Genomic DNA, 22,002 nt, shown 5'->3' on the forward strand with positions numbered 1-22,002 from the left:
AGCCTTCATATCATTGGCAAACTTTCGTGTCTCACAGAGTTGCTAAAATTCAGGAACAAACTTCAGTGGACTCCTGGCGCTACGTTCCTACTCGCGAGAACCCTGCTGATTAGCGTTTGGCTAATCTTGCTTTATATTGGCACGCTCCTACTTGGCTTATTCAATCTACATTTCTATGGCCTAGCTATCCTGATTTAGAGTCTGTTGAGCAATTTGAAGTTAGCAGAACTTTAATTTCTGCTCATGCTGTCATTACAACTTATCCATAGCTTCAAAGATTTTCTACCTTCCACAAACTTTTACGAGTCATGGTTGATGTTCTCAGATGGAAAGTTTTTGTACTAGACCAGCCTCTAAGGCCTCAAGAATTTCTAACTGTCTTGGAATTAAGGACAGCCACTAATAAAATTCTATTTTTAGAGCAACAAGAAGCATTTCTGGAAGAGTTTCGATTACTCAGTAAAGGAATTCCCTTGAAAAGGAGTAGTAAACTTTTGCCTTACCTTGATCATGATAATCTTCTACGAGTGGGTGGTTGGTTGTCTTCTTCTATTCTATCAGAGGATAAGAAGCATCCCATCATCTTACCTTCTAAACATCACGTTACTAAATTGATTATACGACAATTTCATTATCAGCATTTGCGTGCCGGTACTCACACTTTGTTATATCTTATTCATGAACATTATTGGATCATTAATGGGATTCATGAGGTTAATTCTGTGATACGTAAATGTGTAAAATGTTTTCGTGCTAATCCCATGCCTTCATCTCAGCTTATGAGCGATCTACCCTCATTTAGATCTCAATTCTGTTGCCCTTTTGAGTTCATCGGTGTTGATTATGCTGGTCCATTTCCTTATAAAACTAATCCTCTTAGGCCTGCCTCTAAGACTTTAGGTAAGGCTTATGTTGTTCTGTTCGTTTGTATGGTTACTGGAGCTATTCACCTTGAACTTGTTACCAGTGCTTCTACTTCCTATTTTTTTGCTGCCTTCTCTCGATTCTCTTCTCGTAGAGGGGTGCCCTCAGAAGTTTTTTCTGACAATGCTAAAACATTTTGTGGAGCTTCGGAAGAATTAAAGCGTGCTATTGCTTCTTCCTTAGCTCAGCAGGAAATTCAAAATTTCCCCTATTTAAAAGGATTTAAGTGGAATTTTATCCCCCCATATGGGCCCCACCACGGAGGTCGATTGGAATCCCGTGTCAAACTTCTTAAGCGTCATTTAAAGAGAACTTTGAATTCATCTTTCCTTTCTTCACTACTCGTTTTGATTGAAGGTGTAATCAATTCTAGGCCACTTACCCCTTTATCTCAAGATCCTCAAGATCTTCTTCCCCTTACTCCTTCACATTTTTTGATAGGGCAATCTATAGCTGCCTCTCCTCCGGCGCTGCTCCGGAGACTTGATTTATCTCTACCAATTTTGTGGACCAATTTTGTGGAGGAAGGTAGAGGCTGCTCGTGATAGATTCTGGCAGCGTTGGTGCCTGGAATACCTGGGGCAGCTTCAGGTAAGGAGTAAATAGAAATTTGAACAATCCAACATAATAGAAGGTGACTTGGTTCTTCTGCGGGATCCGAGCCCTCCTTTAGTTTGGCCATTGGGTAGAGTTGTTCAAATTTTTCCTGGGCAGGATAAAAGGATTCGGGTAGTAAAAATCCGCACTAGTAATGGATTCTTTGTTAGACCCATTATGTCAGTGTGCCCTCTCCCTCTTGATATTTCTTGATGAATTTGTAATCTTTGTTATGTAAGCCCCGAAATAATATTTTTCTTTTTTTCTTTTCGCCCTTCCCCCAGTATGGTTCATGCGTCCATGAATGTACGATTTGCTAGCAATTTTCACTATTTTTAGTACCTCTCCTAATTGTCTGAATTTAAGTTTGATGTTGCTCTTACCTTAATTGTTTTAGGTTTGATTATTTTTTGTTGATTTATTACAAGTTCCCTTTGACGTGCAATCATGTCACAGGTTATATGAGCACTGCTTGCCTATTTTCTTCCTCTCACTTCGCGGACTTACGTCATTTTTGTCGCCTGTTGATTGGTTACATTACCTTGACATGACTGTTTGCGTCATCGGTAACTTGTTTCCAGTTGGTACCGAGAATGTATTCTTCCGCGTCTTTCTACTTTTTCATTGGTTACTTCTGTTTTTTTCTCTTTACCTTTGTTATATTATTAATTCATTGGAAATTATTAATATTCTTTCTGGACTTCTCTTTTCTCGCTTTTGTATTTTTTGATAAGGTTTTTCATGTACTTTTTAGTAATTACTACTGTTAGTCTTGCAGCGCTACTTTTTGTCGGATCTGGAACCTTCTGCAGTGCTTCTTAAGGACTGTCACTCATCATGTTGTCCTGGATTCGGCTCCTCACTCTCAACGAGCAGCTCACCATAATTGCCGCTACGCGGTAACGTCTATGCTGACTTCTCGTCCAGGCTGATAGTTTTGCCGCGCATTTGGAGGCGGCATTTTGATGACATGCATTCATTTCGCCTTGCTTGGGGCCATTGACCTGGGCTTGCTCTCCTGTTTGAACGAAAGCATGTCAAGACGAGCACTCTCTACATTACTGCGGCTGGCCTGTCCAGCACTTCTATTTTACTAAATTCCATTAATGCCAGTTTGGACTTAGCATTCTGCACAAATTTGTGCCTTACTCTTATGAATATTTTAATCTACGTTTTTGTCAACATGTCTGGAAGATGACATTTTTTACTCAAATGTTGGCCTTTGAAGATTTGTCTATAGCACTGCAGTGTTGGACTATTTATTTGACAATTTTAATGTTTGGCAACCATTTCTTTCAATTGTTATCTCCCTGGTGGAGATGTTAATGCTGCGAGTCTGGCTTCAAGTTCATCATTAAATTTCGAGTCTTTGTTAATCTATTGTTTACGCAAACCACTTTTATATTTAACTATGTCATTTTTTGATGTCTTTAATATCTATTTGTGCTGTTCAATTTCAATATTGGTCTGGCTTGGACCAGCCTTCTAAGTTAATATGATTTTCAGATATTCTGAATTTTGTCAGCTTCAATCTATATTCACATTTATGTGCACAGCCGGTGGTCGGTTTGGCTCAAGGACATGTGTACGCTACCTGATTTTCAAGTTTAATCATTGTTTAAATCATTTAAATTATTTATTGTTGTTCTCTTAAAGATTATAATAAATGTTGTCACTGCTGATTCCTTATCTTTATCATTTCCCGTAAAACTTGGAATTCCTCTCTGGCTTTCCCTTGTTTTCCACCATTAGAGGAGAGATCTTCATTTGGACTATGTGTAATGCACCATTCCATTGTTCTCAAAGCATTTCGGCAGGATCGATTTACGCGCAACTAACCATAATGGAGTTAGATACAACACATAAATTCTTGAAATGTCAAAGAAAACGGTATTGCAGAAATAAAGAAAGAGTTACGACCATGATGGCAGTACATATGACAAGAAAAAGTTCAAAATTGTTGCGCCTTACACTGAAGAAAAATACACAAATGAATGCATACTGCTAGTTAACAGATGCTAATCCTATAAGAAGTATACGCAAAATAATATTAATACATATGAAGGAGAGAAGAAAAGAACTTACCACAAGCCTTTATACATTTAAAATACGTATTATATATCAACATAAATATAGTTGCGTCAAATACACAAGAGATAAGGATTAAGTAAGCCATACATAGAGAGGAAGGCATTGAACAAGCCTTGGCTTAGAAAACAAGGAAACAAATTTAACACAACAGCTACAAATATTAATCCAACTAGCAATTAATAGCCATTAGAAGAAGATAAGACTACAGTAGACATCTTGGGAATCTGCCTCATATTTAAAGAAAAGCCAATATTAAACCTGACTACAGACAACTTATTAATGTTAGTAGGCTTAGTATTTGTCATAATGTCCCAGATGACATCATATATGTACTTGATTCTGTTTAATATGCAAGACAAGCTCAAGATGATTTTCTAAGAAGCAGAAGGATGACTGTTCGGGGCCATGCCAACCGAGATGACCGAAGGAGAGAGTGATGTTCCCGTTAACGACTCTATGGAGCCTGGTGAAGGATGGAGCCTGACCTCAGCCGACAGAGGACCAAAACCAACATGTTCCCGACCGCTTAAAGGAAAGAAGTTTAGTTTCATATCACATTAAACGTAACAGCTAGGTAACATGTAATATAGTAGAGTTGCATTTTGTTGAATAGGGAATAGATCGATTGAATCTTCAAAATAAACCAATGTAGGTTAAGTTATCATGAGAGACTTGATAATATACGAATGTTGTGATGGAGTTAAGTACTCTTCAGGAGAAACTAGACAATCCAAACGATAGGGAAAGTGACTTAAGTAGATGAAAATGAAAAATGAAAACCTACAACCTGTTTTCCAGTCTTTGACTGGGTCAGGGATGTTATGAATGAACCATATATAGGCTATTAGTACGATGGGGTCGCCACTCCCAAAGTGATATATTAACGACTGATAGATGCTATGAAATGAGAATGGAGAGTGTTGCTGGAATGAAAGATGACAGGGAAAACCGGAGTACCCGGAGAAAAACCTGTCCCGCCTCCGCTTTGTCCAGCACAAATCTCACATGGAGTGACCGAGATTTGAACCACGCTATCCAGCGGTGAGAGGCCGACGCACTGCCGTCTGAGCCACAGAGGATCTACTTAAGTAGATATAGGTGTTATTTCAATAATGTTATATGATCATATCAGAATTTGCCATGATATGAAGGCAATGATTAGGAATAGAATACAGTAATATTTCAAAAGAAATGTAGGATATGTTTGTAATATGTGAAGGTTATGTCATCACAAATAATTGATAGGAGGTTAGATATGGATATCAAAACAATATGAAGACATGTTAATGTTGTAAATGATGTTCTTGAACCAAAGATGCATTTAGATGAAAAAGGAGTTACTTATACATCGATATGAGATATTTGAGATGAATACGTGATATACTTCGAAGAGATTATATGAAATGGAAAAAAAGAGTTATGAAACAACGATATAAGAGAATAATAATGAAGAAATGGAATGAATATGTTGCTACGATGATTTCGCAAAAGAATATGAAATATTTTGAGGATGTTATGAAGAATATTGGCATAATCTCGGATCAAATATATTTTTGGGAGCAATAGTTGCATGTTATTGATGGAGATTCCATATCAGATATTAAAGATAGCTTGACGTGACACTTACATGGTGATACCGCAGGAATGATTCATCAAAATGAATCCTGTTAGGGTAAATTAGTCACTTAATTCCATATTTTCAACCTGATAATTCTAGAATAGAGTATTGTATTCTAAAATAGGCCTATGTGTTATGATAGATATTGATAGTTATGATTAAACATTCAACATATTTCCAGTTATTTATATTGGATAATAGTCACTTGCAATCCTTGACAACGGTATTCCCTAATGTTTGGTTAAATAGTAGAAGATAGTAGATTGAATTTCCACTGCAGTTATGAATTTTTGTGGTTATTTTTTATACATATTTGCCTTTATTTGAAGATTAAGTTGATGTTGAATGCAACAGTAGTTAATTTAGTAACTTAAATGAATAGTAGCCAATGTTTACTACAAAGATATATGAAACCTAACTTCCTCCTCTTAAGCACAATTTTATGAAACGACGGAGATGAATATGAGGAAGAACTAACCACCTCGAATAACTCGCAAACTTAAGAAATTATGAAAGGATGTAGATCAAATACTTCAGAACGTGTAACTTAAAGAGGAACTGTTTGATTTTTACTGAATTTCCCATGATTATCTGCAAGTTATTCACATTTTACTTTTATTGATGAGATATAATATATTAGTTCTTTTCTATAAAATATTGTACACAATGAATGATGAAAATGACATTGGTATATAAATATTTAATATCTCAAACTCAAAATACCAAAGAAATTTCATGATTTAACCAATTTATTTAACATTTTTTCATTTTATTAATTCATGCTTTTTATCAATAAATGATAGTATTTAAGACACGTTGATGTATTATTTGGAGCTGCAAGCAATGATAGAATTTAGAATTAAGGAATAGCTTAATCTTTTACATCAAATTTTGAATCGATGCATTAACCGTAGACATTCATATGCGATTATGAGAAGTTGGAGGAATATTTCGATTGCGTCAGTGCATTTTCTGGAACTCACATTAAAAATACAACCTACAACTTTACCCTGGGAGAAGAATTAACCGGAGTTTTCTTATGTATGTCACAGAAAGTAGGTTAGCATCCTGCTTCATGAATTTACCAACCTCAGAACATCTTAAGCACGCCTCGGACCCATGGGAATAACGGAGTCCCACTCCCATTTAACAGGCGAGGAACTCCTTGGAAACAACTTGGCGAGTGAAATGGAATCCAATGGGGAGCTATCAATATAATGGGGCTTATGGGAGAAAGAAAGTAGGACTGGCTGAGTCAGCAAAGAGGATGCATCTGGATGTGCTAGGAGTAAGTGATATTAGGGTAAAGGGAGATAACAAGGAAGGGTGTACTTGACGGGTGTTAAAGAGAGAAGGGCAGAGAGTGGGGTAGGGCTGTTCATCAGGAATACTATTGCATGCAACATAGTTTCTGTTAGGTACATAAATGAGCAAATGATGTGGGTAGATTTGGCAGTTGGAGGAATTAAGATGAGAACTGCCTCAGTGTATTCACCATGTGAGGGTGCAGATGAGAATAAATTTGACAAGTTTTATGAAGCATTGAGTGACATCATAGTCAGGGTCAACAGCAAGCATAGGATAGTGCTAATAGGCGATTTCAGTGCGAGAGTTGGAAATAGAACTGAAGGATATGAAAGGATAATTGGTAAATGTGGAATCTAATAGGAATGGGAAGCGTTTGCTTGAATTCTATGCTAGTATGGGTTTAGCAGTTACAAATACATTCTTCAAGCATTAGGCTATTCAACGCTACACATGGGAGGGTAGGGGTACCAGATCTATAATAATATCTTAACCAAATTTGAATTCAGGAAATCTGTTAGGAATGTGCAGGTTTTTCACTGATTTTTTGATTATACAGACCACTATCTGTAGTGAACTAAGTATCTCTTGGCCTAGGATAGAGAAAGTGAACTCTGTCTGCAAACGAATAAGGGTAGAAAATCCCCAGTATGAGGAAATTAGAAATAAATAGATATGATTAGTGAGAAGTTCCAAACAGTGGATAGTAAGCAGGTTCAGGATATAGAAAGAGAGAATGGGTGGCATACAGGGATGCTGTAGTAGAAACAGCAAGGGAATGCCTAGGAACAACTGTGTGTAAAGATGGGGAAAAGCGAACATCTTGGTGGAATGATGAAGTGAGAACAGATTGTAAATGTAAAAATAAGGCTTATCAGAAATGGCTCCAAACAAGGGCTGATGCAGACAGTGAATTGTACATAGATGAAAGAAACAGAGTGAAACAAATAGTTGTTCAATCCAAAACAGAAGTCGTGGGAAGATTTTGGTAAAAACCTGGAAAGGCTAGGTCAAGCATCAGGGAATCCTTTCTGGACAGTAATAAAGAATCCTAGGAAGTGCGCCATTCCTGCATCCAGGTCAGGCTGCAAAGAAATCCATACTAGCTCATTTCCATGTAAATTTCTAATTTTCATCGCTTCTTGAGGTCGTGGGTCCACAGAGATAATCGGTTAGCTGTTTGCCGGTTGGATTCCCTTCAACTCAATCGATGGACATCTCCATCTCGCCGATCAATTAATTATGCAATATAAAAATCCCTATTCCTTAACCTAAGGTTAACTATTACTAACTACTTATCCTAGTATAATATAAAAATGCCAATAAGTTTGACTACCATTTATTGTAATTAAAAATCTTGAAAATGAAAGAAGAATGAAATATCATTTAAAATTAGTCTCTCTCTTCATTTTAAAAAAACTGTCAATGATTGAATTAATTTATCAAAGGTCTTTGATTCCAAAAGAAATTATTTACAATTATGCCTCGAAAAGTAGTAAACAAATCTGAAGTAATTCTTGAATTCTGTTGCCTGTAAATTAAAATCACATCTCTTGTTCGATTCCTTTGTGACTGAATGAAATTACAATTCCTACATTCGTTAATGTGATAAAAATGTACAGATCTATCTGGAAAATCATTGAGCATCATCTGCTGCCTTGACTTAAACATCCTAACTTTATGTATATCCATGTCTTCACATAATCATAGTTAATTAATAATATTGAGGATTACAATAATATTTATACTATCAAAAATATTAATCATATCTGTACTGTCAAGGATATCAAATCATATTTGTACTGTCGAGGATATCAAATCATATTTGTACTGTCGAGGATATCAATCACATCAGTTGCCTTATATGTGGACACGTCAGGAAAATGATAAGTGATAAGTCATTCATTACATATGCATTCTTCAACATTACCATCTATCATCATTACTAATGGCTCATGTGGATATCATTCCTCTCATAAATTCTATGAATTAGGTTAACTGCATAAATGTATCACATACAGCATATCAATATGCCATCACTAACTTAAACACCTCATTTATCTTTATTTATGAAAATAAGTATGGTATGTTATTTAAGAAGACTCTAATAACCAATATCTCTAGTAGTTGTGTGTCAGCAACCTCACCAATAGCATGATTTTGACAAGTAAGTATGATATATTTTTTTATTTACTAAGCGAACGTGACTGTGGTTGAAATTTGGGTTAATGTTGGTTAATATTCTACTGAACTTTCCTTATATGGGCTTATCTCGATGATTTATATGTGCCTACCCCCTATATGTGAGGCCTCTCCGGAGGCAACATGCCATTATAATATACATTATAAAACATAACAGAGTTGTACTTTCCACATTTACATTTGTAGAGGCATTAGACAAGATATTTCATCTAGCACTTCCAATGCACCTATCATGAAAAAAAAAATTTTTTTTAAATAATCAATACAATACTGGTGAATTGCAAATTTTGTTAAAAAATACATAGAACATCTTCAAGAGAATATAAAGTATTTTGACGATAAGATAGTTAATGGTCTTCTATTTTTGATGATTATTGCTACTCTTCAAATTCGAATATTCCGCTGTTGGCATATGGTCAAATAAATCAGCTGATTTGTATAATTCTATATTTTTGTAGTTCAAGTTTTCAGCTTAGTTTTGAGAAAAGCTATTGTGCCACTGTTTTAGACATCTTTCGTTGTACTTTTGATATTTCAGCAGTTAAGGGCAGTAATAATTTTTGCTTAGTGCTTAGGTAGAAAAAGAATAATGATATGTCTAATAATCATGTATCTAGTTTTAACTTCAGTACTAAAGTTTCAGTTAACTTGTTATAATTAGGATATGCCTAAGTGCAGTTTATAATTGCAGAGTAGCTATTTCTGGTGTGTAAATCTTTGTGCTATCCTTTCGATATTTCAGCATTTACTTAACAACAGTTTTCATTTTTATTAGAACATAGTAGGTTAAAAATAAACAATAATAATAAAATCTGTCTATGTATATATTGTATATGTATTTAGTGTAACTACACTTTTCTAAACCTATTGCCAATTATATTATGACTAGTACATAAGCCTGTCTTCGACAGTCAAAATTACTGTCTATAAAGTAACTGGAACTTCTAAATGGATTATTAATATGTTTTATGAATAAAAGTTACACGTTCCAGGTTTTATGAAGCACTTGAATGGAATTAAAACAGGTATTGTAGTATTTCTTTACAAACCATAATGAGTGCAGTTGTAGCTCCGACTTGTACTTTGACATCTATGGATCTGCGTACTCTTGGGAAAGCTACATACAACTGTCCAAAACACTGGAGTGGGGAGATTTATCCCAACTTTAATATTTATGCTGGTGACTTATTCATTGTGACAGAGCTGGCTAATTTAGAGGATATTGCCTCCATTTAAAAATGAATGGTATACCTGGATTCACAGGTACTAAATCTTTTCTTGGTATAAAACACTTTCTTCCTAAAGCTGAGTCTGTCTGAATTTCTGCATGAATGACATTTTTGTCTAGCTTCCGTAAATTCAAATTAAATTTAAATAGGCACTAACATGTAAAATATGCAACAAAATAGGCATGAAAAAATTACTTTTAATTTAATTAATTTAATAACACATTCAATTACTATAAAAGGAATTTACAAGCAATGTTTCAATGTGTTCTGGTAACAATCTTGTTCTCATCTCATGCATAATGTTTTGTACTGAGAGAAAGATCTCGTCCGCCTCTGTGGTGTAGTGGTTAGTGTGATTAGCTGCCACCCTTGGAGGTCCGGGTTCGATTCTCGGCTCTGCCACGAAATTTGAAAAATGGTACTAGGGCTGGAACTGGATCCAATCAGCTTTGGGAGGTCAACTGAGTAATTAAATGCCTATTTTGGCTAATTTAAGAGCCTATATGCCTGCCTATTTTAATGGTTTTTTAGTGCCTATAATTCTCGTCTCTACTCATAACCATGTGCAGAGATCTGTACCCCATCAACGCAGTAATTAAAACTGAGAGGTCTTTTCCTATTTTTGAAACTCACAACCTGACTTTTAACCCCGTTTATCATCATACCATTGTCCACCGTCCACCTCACAACACTATCGAGGTCACCCTGCAGCCGATCACAATCTTGTAACTTATTTATTACTCTGTACAGAATAACATCATCTGCAAACAGTCTTATCTCTGATTCCACTTCTTTACACATATCATTGATATATATTAGAAAACATAAAGGTCCAATAATACTGCCTTGAGGAATTCCCCTCTTAATTATTACAGGGTCAGATAAAGCTTCGCCTACTCTAATTCTCTGAGTTCTATTTTCTAGAAATATGGCCACCCATTCAGTCACTCTTTTTTTTCTAGTCCAATAGCACGCCAGTAGTCTCCCATGATCCACCCTATCAAATGCCTTAGATAGGTCTTTGTTGATTACTCTAAGGCTTTTGATTTAGTCAACAGAACTTTACAAGTTAGAAACATTAACGGGCAGAACAAGAACACCAACACTCATATCAAATATATTAGGAGAAAACTACATGCAAGTCTATGATGTAGTTGGGAAATCACGCTGGATAATGCAAACATGGAGTACTTCAATGGGAACTTCTTAGTCCAACTCTATTTAATGTGCTCACACAATGTTGGTGACAGAATTCGAGAAACAACAAAGGCAAAATTATACATATATGCAGATGATATGGCAATTGCTTCAAAGCAGATAAATGACTTGCAAAAGGCTGTAGACATATTAAGTGAGTAGGCCCAGAATAATGAAGTTACAATCAATGAGGACAAAATGAAAATGATAATTTTTTGAAACAATTGTAGGCCAGCAGGTCCAGAGCAAGTGATATGCAACAGCATGGAACTGAAAATAGTCAACAATTTCAATACCTAGGCATCACCCTACAGGTAAAAGGAAGAAGCTTTAGACTATACATAAGATCAAGAACAGCCGCCACAATAAAAGTTAAAAATGACATTGGACATATACATTTCATATCTGTTGAAACAGCAATGGCACATCTTCAAATGAAGGTACTGTCTGTTCTGACACATGAACTTGAGCTAATATGGGAATTTCTTACCTACAGGCAATTGGAAGAGATAGAAAAGGTAAAATCCAGATTTCTCAAAAGAGCCCTCGGAGTATTGAAGGCAACCAAATCCAGACTGGTAACAGAAATGTTCCTAATAGAAGATCTATGGACAACTATACTATTACCAACAATGGCAGGTTACAACAAGCTGCTTCAAGATCTACAGAATAAAAGGTGAGACATACTGATGGAATTTTAAACAACAAATGTGATGCTATACAGAAGATGGACACAGCCACTCTTTGAAATGTGACAAGCCATGAAGTTCATGGTTTCTACCATAGGATCTGCTCTCAAAAATTGTTCCATGACCCAGATGAAAATTGTGTGTGCGAACAATTTAACAACATATGTGGAATTTATCACATAACCATGTGCCCAAACAGAATCATGCCAATAGTGGCATACTGCATGGAAAATAATTGACTGATTTGCTTTGTCAAAATTTCCTAATATGGCCATAGGCTGCTTTTATTATCATTATTATTATTATTATTATTATTATTATTATTTCTCCCAGTGGGCAACCACTGCAATCAGCCTCCCGAGTATTGCAGGTAAACCATAGACTTAACTGACATGAGGAAATGCATGTCAGGCACCGACCATCTAGTGCATAACAAAGTATCGACGCGAAGATCCATGGTAGGCCTAGCAAGCCAGTGGTAGCATCTTCGAATTGCTTTCAACAATCAAACGAGCCTCGGATGGAGATAAAAAATAATACTGAAATTGACAAAGTCTTCGAGCAGATCTGGCAGGTATGACGGCGAACATGGCTCTGATGAAAGACAGATATGTCTGAAGAACAATGTAAGAATTGGGACTATGCATATTTTGATCCTGACCGGAAAAACTGAAGAACTTGTCGATATGATGAAGAGGAAAAATCTGTCCATATTGGGAATGAGTGAAACAAAATGGAGAAAGGCAGGTAGCAAGATTCTCATAGATGGCTACAAATTAGTATGGAGTGGACACAAGGAAGAGGCCAGAAATGGTGTCACTTTCCTGATAACAAAAGACATGGATGCCATTACTGAAGTATCCTATAAGAATGATAGGATCATTAAATTATCTGTGCAGCTGGAGTCCACAAATTACATGGTAGTGCAGGTATATGCACCACAGGTTGAATGTAGTGCTCAAGAGAAGGATCAATTCTGTCAAGATCTAGAAGATATAATTGGGGACTTAAATGCACAAGTTGGGACAGACAGACTTGGTTATGAGGAAATCATTGGACCACATGAGTTTGGGAACAGAAATGCAGAATGTGCAGAAGAAATGGATTGATCGTCAAAAATATCTTCTTCCAAAAACAAGACAGCCGCAAGATAACAAGATATAGCTGGGATGGAAAACGTCTCTCATTGACTACATCATCACTAACAAAGGAGGAGGGAAATATGTAACTGATGTCAAAGTTATCCCCAGTGATAGTATGTAAAGTGATCATAGATTATTGATTGCAGACCTAAATCATGTGGCTAATACAACCCCGAAAAAAAATAAAAAAAAAACGTAAAGTGAAGGAAATTAGAAGAAGCCAAACTGAAGGAAGAATATAAAATAAAGATATAGAGACACTTACCAAAAGGGGAAATGAATACAGTAGAAGAAGAATGGAAATTTTTTAAAGATACTTTGGTGGGTGAAGCTAAAGACCTATGTGGAGTAACAGGATCGACCATGAAAGAAAAAGAGACAACTTGGTGGAATGACAGAGTCAGACTGGCTATAAAAGAGAGAAATTGGGCAAAAAAGATGCTAGACAAAGAAAAGCAAAGATATGCACAAGATCCAGGTGGCCAAGAAATTACTAAACTACAGGAACACTTCAGGGCAAAAAAACTTACAGCTAAGAGGATGGTACGAGAAGAGAAAGAGGAAAAATGTAATGAGTTTGTGGAAAAGTTAGAAGAGGACAGCAGAGGAAACAAGAAACTTCATTAATAATTAATTAATGTTATTTGCTTTACGTCCCACTAACTACTTTTACGGTCTTCGGAGACGCCGAGGTGCTGGAATTTAGTCCCGCAGGAGTTCTTCTACGTGCCAGTAAAGCTACCGACACGAGGCTGTCGTATTTGAGCACCTTCAAATACCACCGGACTGAGCCAGGATCGAACCTGCCAAGTTGGGGTTAGAAAGCCAGCGCCTTAACCATCTGAGCCACTCAGCCCGGTACATGAAACTTCATTACAGAGTAATTAAAAACAAACACCTAGAAGACATCAAGGTAACAGAGCAGCACAATGGATCAGTAGTACGAGAGGAAGATGGAATCAGGAGAGAATTCAAGACCTTCTTTGACAAGCTCCTGAATGAAGAGGCATCAAATGTAATTCTAAACAGAGAAGAATCTGGAAAAAGTGAAGAGCCCATCAAAAATATGGAGCCACCAATCACATGGCTGGAGATAGAGAAGAGCCTTAAAGGTATGAAGAAAGGGAAATCTGCAGGAATAGATGAGTTAAGTGTGGACATGTTGAGAGCAGGAGGAACCCCAGCAATCCAATGGCTATATAGACTCCTAAATGTAGTATGGCAGCAAAATACCATCCCAGAAGACTTCAAGAAAGGTATAATTGTACCCATATTCAAGAAAGGCAGCAGACGGAAATGTATCAACTATCGTTGCATCACTCTGCTCTCTCATGGACTAAACATTCTGGACAAAATGATAGAGGATACATTACGAGAAATTGTAGAACCGCTTTTAGAAGAGGAATAATATGGCTTTAGGCCTGGAAGATCAACAACAGATCTTATATTTGCTGTCAGGATGCTAATGGAAAAACATTGGGAAAAAGAGAAGCCTTTATATCTACTGTTCCTTGACATCAAAAAGGCCTATGACAGCATACCAAGGCAGCTTATTTGGGAGTGCCTGAGAAAGCTCAAAGTTTGAGACAGTCTAATTTTAAAAGTTAAGGTGCTTTATGAGAAAACCAGAAGCTGTGTACAAGTCGATTCTGGACTGTCAGACTGGTTTGAGACAAAAAGGGGAGTACAACAAGGTAGTGCTTTGTTGCCCCTATTATTTATCATTGTAATGGATACCATATTAAAGGTGCTAAAAGAAAAGGGGCAACAAGACTTAAAAGCATGTGCATTTGCAGATTATGTAGTAATTTGGGATAACACACAGAAGGATGTAGAAGAGAGACTGCAGGGGTGGAGTCAGGAGTTTGAGAGATATGGATTAAAATCAACAAGGCTAAAACGGTAGTGTTAAAGGTACAGAACGGTGACAACCAGCCAGAAATCATGCTAAATGGCACTAAGCTGGACAGTGTCACAGAATTTAAGTACTTGGGTAGTGTAATGTCCAAGGATAACTTAGCTAAATATAAAGCAAACAGTCGAATCAGCAAAGCAATACATACATTTTTACCTCCAAGTAAGACAGCTACTAGAAGATAAACAAGTACCACTCAAAACCAAGATGACACTGTATAAATCATATTGCACCCCTATCCTCACATACAGCCTGGAAACTGCTACATTAACAAGAAAGGACAACTTGAAACTCCAAGCAGCAGAAATGAAGTTCCTACGCACAATGACCCAGAAGACCAGGAAGGATAAAATTAGGAATGAAAAAGTCAGAGAAGACATAGAACTAGAAAACTTCTTACTCCAGAAGATCTGAAAGGCAAGAGTGAAGTGGTTTGGTCATGTGAAAAGAATGAATGTCAATAGGTCTGCAAGAAAGGAGTATGAAAGAGAAATAAAGGGAAAGAGACCAGTGGGCAGACGTAGAGAAAAATGGACAGACTTAGTGAAGAAGGATGTAATGGAGAGAGGACAGGATTGGGAGCGGATTGTGAACGAAGAATGGTTCATGGACCAAACAAAATGGAAGGGGCTCATATACCACACCTAGCAAACTAGAGTTGGTCAATGATGATGGTGATGATGATGATTTCTCTCTGCTGTTTGCACTCCTCATTAATTCTGGTGACGAGCATAAGTGTTGTTTTCTTTAAATATTTTACTTACCAAATGCAGTACAACCTCTGATGCTGAACAAATAGTTATCCAATCCACTGAAGTTTACAGAGACACTAAGAGTTTCGCCCATCTGTTCTGGTTGTAGAGTTCCAATAAAACGACCAATCTTCCATCCACTACCCTGTGGAAATTATTGTACAAATGTAGCTTTATAAAGAAGAATTGCTTTCAGCTAAATGACTCAATTTGGTCTGGATTAAATGTTTACTATATTCTTGCAATATTACAAAGTTGCTCTTCCTTTAAATGTGTATATATTACATTATTTCCTTTAAAAAAACCTGTTGAATCTTGTAACAATAACTTTATATAAAATTAAGCATTTTATACATACTTTATAACTAGAAAATGACATTACCTAACAAATGTTATATATATTTTAAGACCTATAAGTTAATAAGTAATAAAATGTGCAAATACCAAACCAAACCCCATGGCACTTAATGCCCTTGAAAGGCCCTTGGCCTTCCCAGTGACCGCTGCTCAGCCCGAAGGCCTGCAGATTACGAGGGGTCATGTGGTCAGCACGACGCATCCTCTTGGCCGTTATTATGGGCTTTTGAGACCAGGGCCACCATCACACCATCAGATAGCTCCTCAATTCTAATCATGTAGGCTGAGTGGACCTTGAACCAGCCCTCAGGTCGAGAGAAAAATCCTTGACCTGGCCGGGAATCGAACCCGGGGCATCCGGGCGAGAGGCAGGCATGCTACCCCTACACCATGGGGCTGGCAAAATGTGCAAATAGGCAGTAAAATTACTATTATTCTAGCAGTATGTGCAGTGAATGCAGCAACAAAACTATATGGTCCCAGAATAACAACAAAATTCTGTATATTTAAGAGAGGTTATAATTTTTATGTTCCATATTGAGGACAATGTAAATATTGTAGATAAATGAGGTAATCCACCTAATCAATACAATATAAAATTAGTACTTCAATTTGTTTTAATTATGGTACTAGTTGCAGCCTATTGATATTAGGACATCATTAGCCATAAGGTCTTAAAACACTTAAAAAACCAATTGGCTATACATATAATAAAAACTGATAGCGTAACACATGAAAATAGTTTGATATAATATTCAATATACACTAAAATAAGCCACTGTCTTAAGGATATGACACACCATTGGAAAATTCGTATGATCTGTTGGTATACTTCAGTAAATATAAACCATGGTCTTGAAGATCTATAAATAATTTGTGGAACACTTGTATATAAAAGCAATTCAACATCAATTCATTCTACCTTGATTTTTCACCAATTTCATAAGAATTTTCAACCATTGTGTTATATCCTCAAGACAGTGACTCATTTGAATGTATATTGAATATTCGATCAAGCTATTTTCAAGTGTTATGTTATCTATTTCTATTATACACACTGCTCGCAAAAAGTTTCCGGGCAAACATTGAACTGTTAAAGAATGGACTGAGATTAAAAGAAAACAACATATCTATGCAAGGAATTGAAAAAAATATATATTCTAAAGCTAATATTTTACAATCAAACAACGTTTTTACATTATGTTCTGAGCAAGAAATAGACAATATGTACAGATTTACTCCCAGAGATCACCAGAACATATCAAACTCTCTTCTCATCAAAGAAATCCCGCTTTGCTGCAAGTACACTTTGAACTATTCTCGGCATTCTCAGAATAGGTTTTTCTAACACTGATGCAGGTATTCTTTTACCAGGCATTCTACAAGACGTCCCACAGCTTTTCTGATGAAGAAGGACATATTTTTCAGACTTGCCGATCCAACTCATCCCACAGTAGCTCAATTGGATTTAAGTCCGGGGATTGGCGAGGGGGGGGGGGGAATTCCATTAAAAACAATTCCACTGACTTTTGTTTGTTTTGCAGATAATTCACGCAATAGCGAGATGTGCATCTAGAGTCACTGTCTTGTTAAGAGGACAAACCCACCTTGCTGTCTAAACAGAAGAGCATAATGAGATAGGATGGAATGGTAGCTGTTTTTGTCCAGTGTTCCTTTAATTTGGTGCAGTCTACCAACTCCACTGAATGTGATAAAACCCCAAACAATCACAGAGCCCCCTCCATGTTTCACTGTAGGTGTTATACAGTAGGATGTATTTTTCCCGATGCTGAACGTCGAACACAAACTCGATGCCGTTGCCCGAAAACCTTCGAAACTTGGTTACGCTAATATATTCCGTCATTAAACAATCATTAAACATATTTGTGCAGGTATATATGTTTTGTCCAGAAACCTTTGGCTGGCGATGTATATGGCCAATTAGTTTTTTAAGTGTTTTAAAACCTTATGACTGATGGTGGCCAAATATCAATAGCCCAAACTAGTACCATAATTAAGATAAATTGAAGTGCTAATTTTATACTGTATTGATTAAGTGGATTACCTCATTTATCTATAATATTTATTTAAGAGAGTATCAGAGAAAAATTGTATGCCTCACAGTGGTTGCAAATTTGATTCATTAAACCTGAGCAGTGAATAATGATAGTCACATTAACAAATTTGAGAGAACAATGGACCAAACATGCCTCCAAAACACTCTGAGCTCTACCCCCTCCCTCCTTTTTCCCAGACATGTCTTCGTAGGATCAACTGTGTCTGCAGGGATGAGAGCTAGTAGACCTGCAAGAAGTGATTATGCAAATACAAGAAGGGGCACATACAGTATATCACGCCTAGCAATAAAGCAGGAAAAAAAAAAAAAGAAAGTTAGTGGGTATGCAGCTACAGGCCAGGGACTGGATACACACCGATGAGCCATTACATTATGATCACTGACTACCTAAAATGATGTTGGACCACCTTTTGCTCACAGAACGACGGCTACTCAGTGAGGCATCGATTCAACAAAGTGGCAGAAGGTATTCTGTGTATCTGGAACCACAAGCACAACAGCAGGTCCACCAGCTGGCATACACTGCTGGGCGGTGGTGATGTAACGCAAATCCGCTTCTCCAAGTTGACCCACAAATACTCAATCAGAGTGCTCTTCATTTGATTACGATGGTATTTTAGGGTCATAGTGAGGATGTAAAGGAGAGGGCATATAAGTCTCTGGTAAAATCCCAATTAGAGTATGCTTCCAGTATATGGAACCCACACCAGGATTAATTGATACAAGAACTGGAAAAGATCCAAAGGCAAAGCAGCATGATTTGTTATAGGTGATTTCCAACAAAGGAGTAGTGTTATGAAAATGTTGCAAATTTCGGGCTGAGAAGACTTGGGAGTAAGGAAATGAGCTACTCGACTAAGCGGTATGTTCTGAGCTGTCAGTAGAGAGATGGCGTGAAATGACATGAGCAATCACACAAGCATGAGTGGAGCTTTTAAAAGAAGGAAAGATCATACTGTAATCTACATATAAAATAAGAGTTTTGTCTGTACACTGCTTAGAATTTAAAAAGAATGATATTTATGTATCAGTAGTGTCCACAGGAACAAGGAAATGCATTTTTAATTTTCTGTCATCTCTGTCTGTCTGTCTGTCTGTCTGTCTGTCTGTCTGTCTGTCTGTCTGTCTGTCTGTCTGTCTGTCTGTCTGTCTGTCTGTCTGTTCATTATGAGATTTAATGGCTGAAGATAATTTAATGAAAATTGATATATAAAGTCAGGAAATGAGGCACTACAATCTAGGCTGTAAATAATTTTATTTACGCTGAGTGAAATGGTAGTTTAGGGGAAAGCCTAACATTTAATTCTTAAATATTTATGTTATTAGTGGTCCTATCGATAAATACTACATAACTAAAGTTATATAGAATTAAATTTCTCATCATTTATGTCTTATACATTTTTACCTCACCAGCTATGAACCAGAGATATTAAAGAATTTCGATTTTTGTTGCTAAGTCCGTATCAATGCCGAACGACGAGAAAATGGGTTAACAGAATTTAATGAAAATCAGTATGTGAAGTCTGGGAATAAGGCAGTATAATCTAGGCTATAAATAATTTAGTTCATGCTGGATGAAATGGTACTTTAGGGGGAAGGTGCCTAAAATGTATTTTTTTAAATATCTATTTTGTTGGTCCTATCAAAAAGTATTACATAACAAAAGTTATAGAAAATACAAGTTCCAATCATTTATGTCTTAAACAGTTTTACCGTCCCGACTATGATAATATAATTCATGAATTTTGACTTTGCTGTTTAGTCTATATCAACGCCGAGCATTGCTAACATGGAAATATTGTTTAATCATGTTAACTGGGGTTGGTTTTTGTCATGATTGTCTAGAGGTATAAAACTGCATGGTAATTGGTCCATATCAACAAGGAAAATTGTGAAAATAATTACAAAAATTGAGAACAAATCATAAAGGAATGATTGCTTTGAAGAGTAAGACGAGAGGGTGTCATGGAAGAAGGAAGGACTCTCTTTACATTATATACCCTAATATCACAGAATCAGAAGAAAACTAAATGTGAAAGCCTATAATATCGAAAGCTCATAAGACAGCTCAACAATAACATTGCATTGACTATTGTTGTGATGTGATTTGTCTCTTCTGCTGCCACTCATCTCCGATAGATGATATTACTGCTGTGTCCCAAGTAAAATGGACTGCCTGAATATTGGCAGAAAGTAGCTGGGGAATTAGATAACTTTGCACATGCTATATGACCAACAAGAATAATTAAAGAACCACCTAATCGATACTTTATTTTTTGTGTTGGACAAAATTAAATATACAAAATCACACACAGAACATATTTCGACCACTTAGTGGTCATCATCAGCTGTATAAGGAAACCTTGATGAAAAATATTGGACATAAGCACAAGCGTTAATCTTTAAGTTATGCAAAAAATATTTGCTGTGTTGATTGTTTGTCTGGTAAAAGTTCTTTGGTATCTTCATAGTTATAAAATGGTGGTCATCTTGGTTAGGGCAGCTAGCCACACGTTATATATCATATCTTGTAAAGATGCTCAATCTGCGCTGCCTTGGGGATCTGACTTTGTGCACGACCTAGTGTAGTAGCGATGTGACACGGTTTGATTGTTCGTGCAATCCACAAGAGAAAAGGGGAATGGAGTTGTGTCGTCATCTAGTATGTCACGTGAGGGAGGAGGGAGACTTAGCTGTGCTACTGCGATGTCGTGCTTGATAATTTCACTTGTTCGTCTTATTTGACTTCTGCCAACCCATTCAATGTATTTACTGATGTGCTCGTATAAAAGGATTTTTTGCTCATTCATTTCGTTAAGATTTCGTTCCCCGTTCTCTAATTTATCAAGAATAATGTAGATGTTTTCTAGGTTGTTCATTAGCATTCCTTTATTGATCCTACTTATGATTTGAAGGTCCTGTTTGATATTAGTGAATTTGTGGTTCGCTTCTTTCATATGAGCTCCCATAGTAGAGAATCTTCTGTACTTCTCTGCATTGATGTGTTCCTGATATCTAATTATGAAACTACTTCCTGATTGTCCCACATATGTTTTTTTACACTGAGTAGGCCTACATGTCAACTTATCAATGCCAGATTCTTGGAATTCGTCATCTTGAAGTTTATTGGCTCTATTGTGATTAAAGAATCTATGTTTCGTATTGTTTTTCATTGAAAAAGCTACTTTGGCATTGTATTTCTTAAACAAATTCGTGATTTCATAAATCCTCAGGTTATTAAAGGTGAATTTGACATACTTCTTAGTATTTTCTGATTGCTGCTTAAGTTTAATTTGTTGTTGATATTTGCATTTGGAGATGATTTTGTTGATGAATTTCAGACTGAAACCACCATTATGCAGGGCTTGTTGACAAATATAAGATAGTTCCTTCTTTCTGTCAGTTTCTGTTAGCGGTATTTCAAAGGCCCTGTTGACGAAACTATAGTAAGCAGATTTCTTTTGTGAAATGGGGTGTAAAGAATCGCTTTTTATTGTGGACAGTGTAAAAGTAGGTTTTCTGTAAATTTTAAACTGGAAATTGTTGTTTTTCTGAATTGTTTGAATATCTAGAAAATTGAGAATACTATCTTCTTCTTCGGCTGTAAACTTAATGTTAGGGTTTAAACCATTTAAAATATTTAGAATACTTAGACTGTCATTGAGTTCTCCATTTATTATGGCATAGGTATCATCAACATATCGTAGCCATAGATCCAGTCCTTCAATGTGGCCTACTATCTGAGTGTGTTCCAAATAATCAAGGTATATGTTAGCTAAAATTCCAGAAGCCGGTGCTCTCATTGGTAATCCGTCCTGCTGATATATTTTATTATTAAAAGAAAAGAAATTATGGTTCAATACGAAATCCAGGATAGTTAAAAAGTTTCCTATTTCTGGATTACTGA

At 36.4% G+C, this 22,002-nt stretch overlaps 1 protein-coding gene across 2 annotated transcripts in view; it reads right to left on the reverse strand.

The window, feature by feature from the left end:
- LOC136876466 (uncharacterized) overlaps window positions 1-22,002 on the reverse strand; it is a 468,653-nt gene that overhangs the window by 180,887 nt on the left and 265,764 nt on the right. For both annotated transcript variants that reach the window (XR_011018471.1, XM_068228445.1), the window contains exon 11: window positions 15,674-15,806. Coding sequence is in view for 1 of the 2 variants with exons in the window: in XM_068228445.1 (XP_068084546.1) it covers window positions 15,674-15,806 (133 nt within the window). In the remaining variant the exon portion in view is untranslated. The remainder of the gene's footprint in view (window positions 1-15,673; window positions 15,807-22,002) is intronic.

Source organism: Anabrus simplex, chromosome 6 (genome assembly GCF_040414725.1).
Source record: "Anabrus simplex isolate iqAnaSimp1 chromosome 6, ASM4041472v1, whole genome shotgun sequence".
In the NCBI taxonomy this organism is placed as follows: domain Eukaryota; kingdom Metazoa; phylum Arthropoda; class Insecta; order Orthoptera; family Tettigoniidae; genus Anabrus; species Anabrus simplex.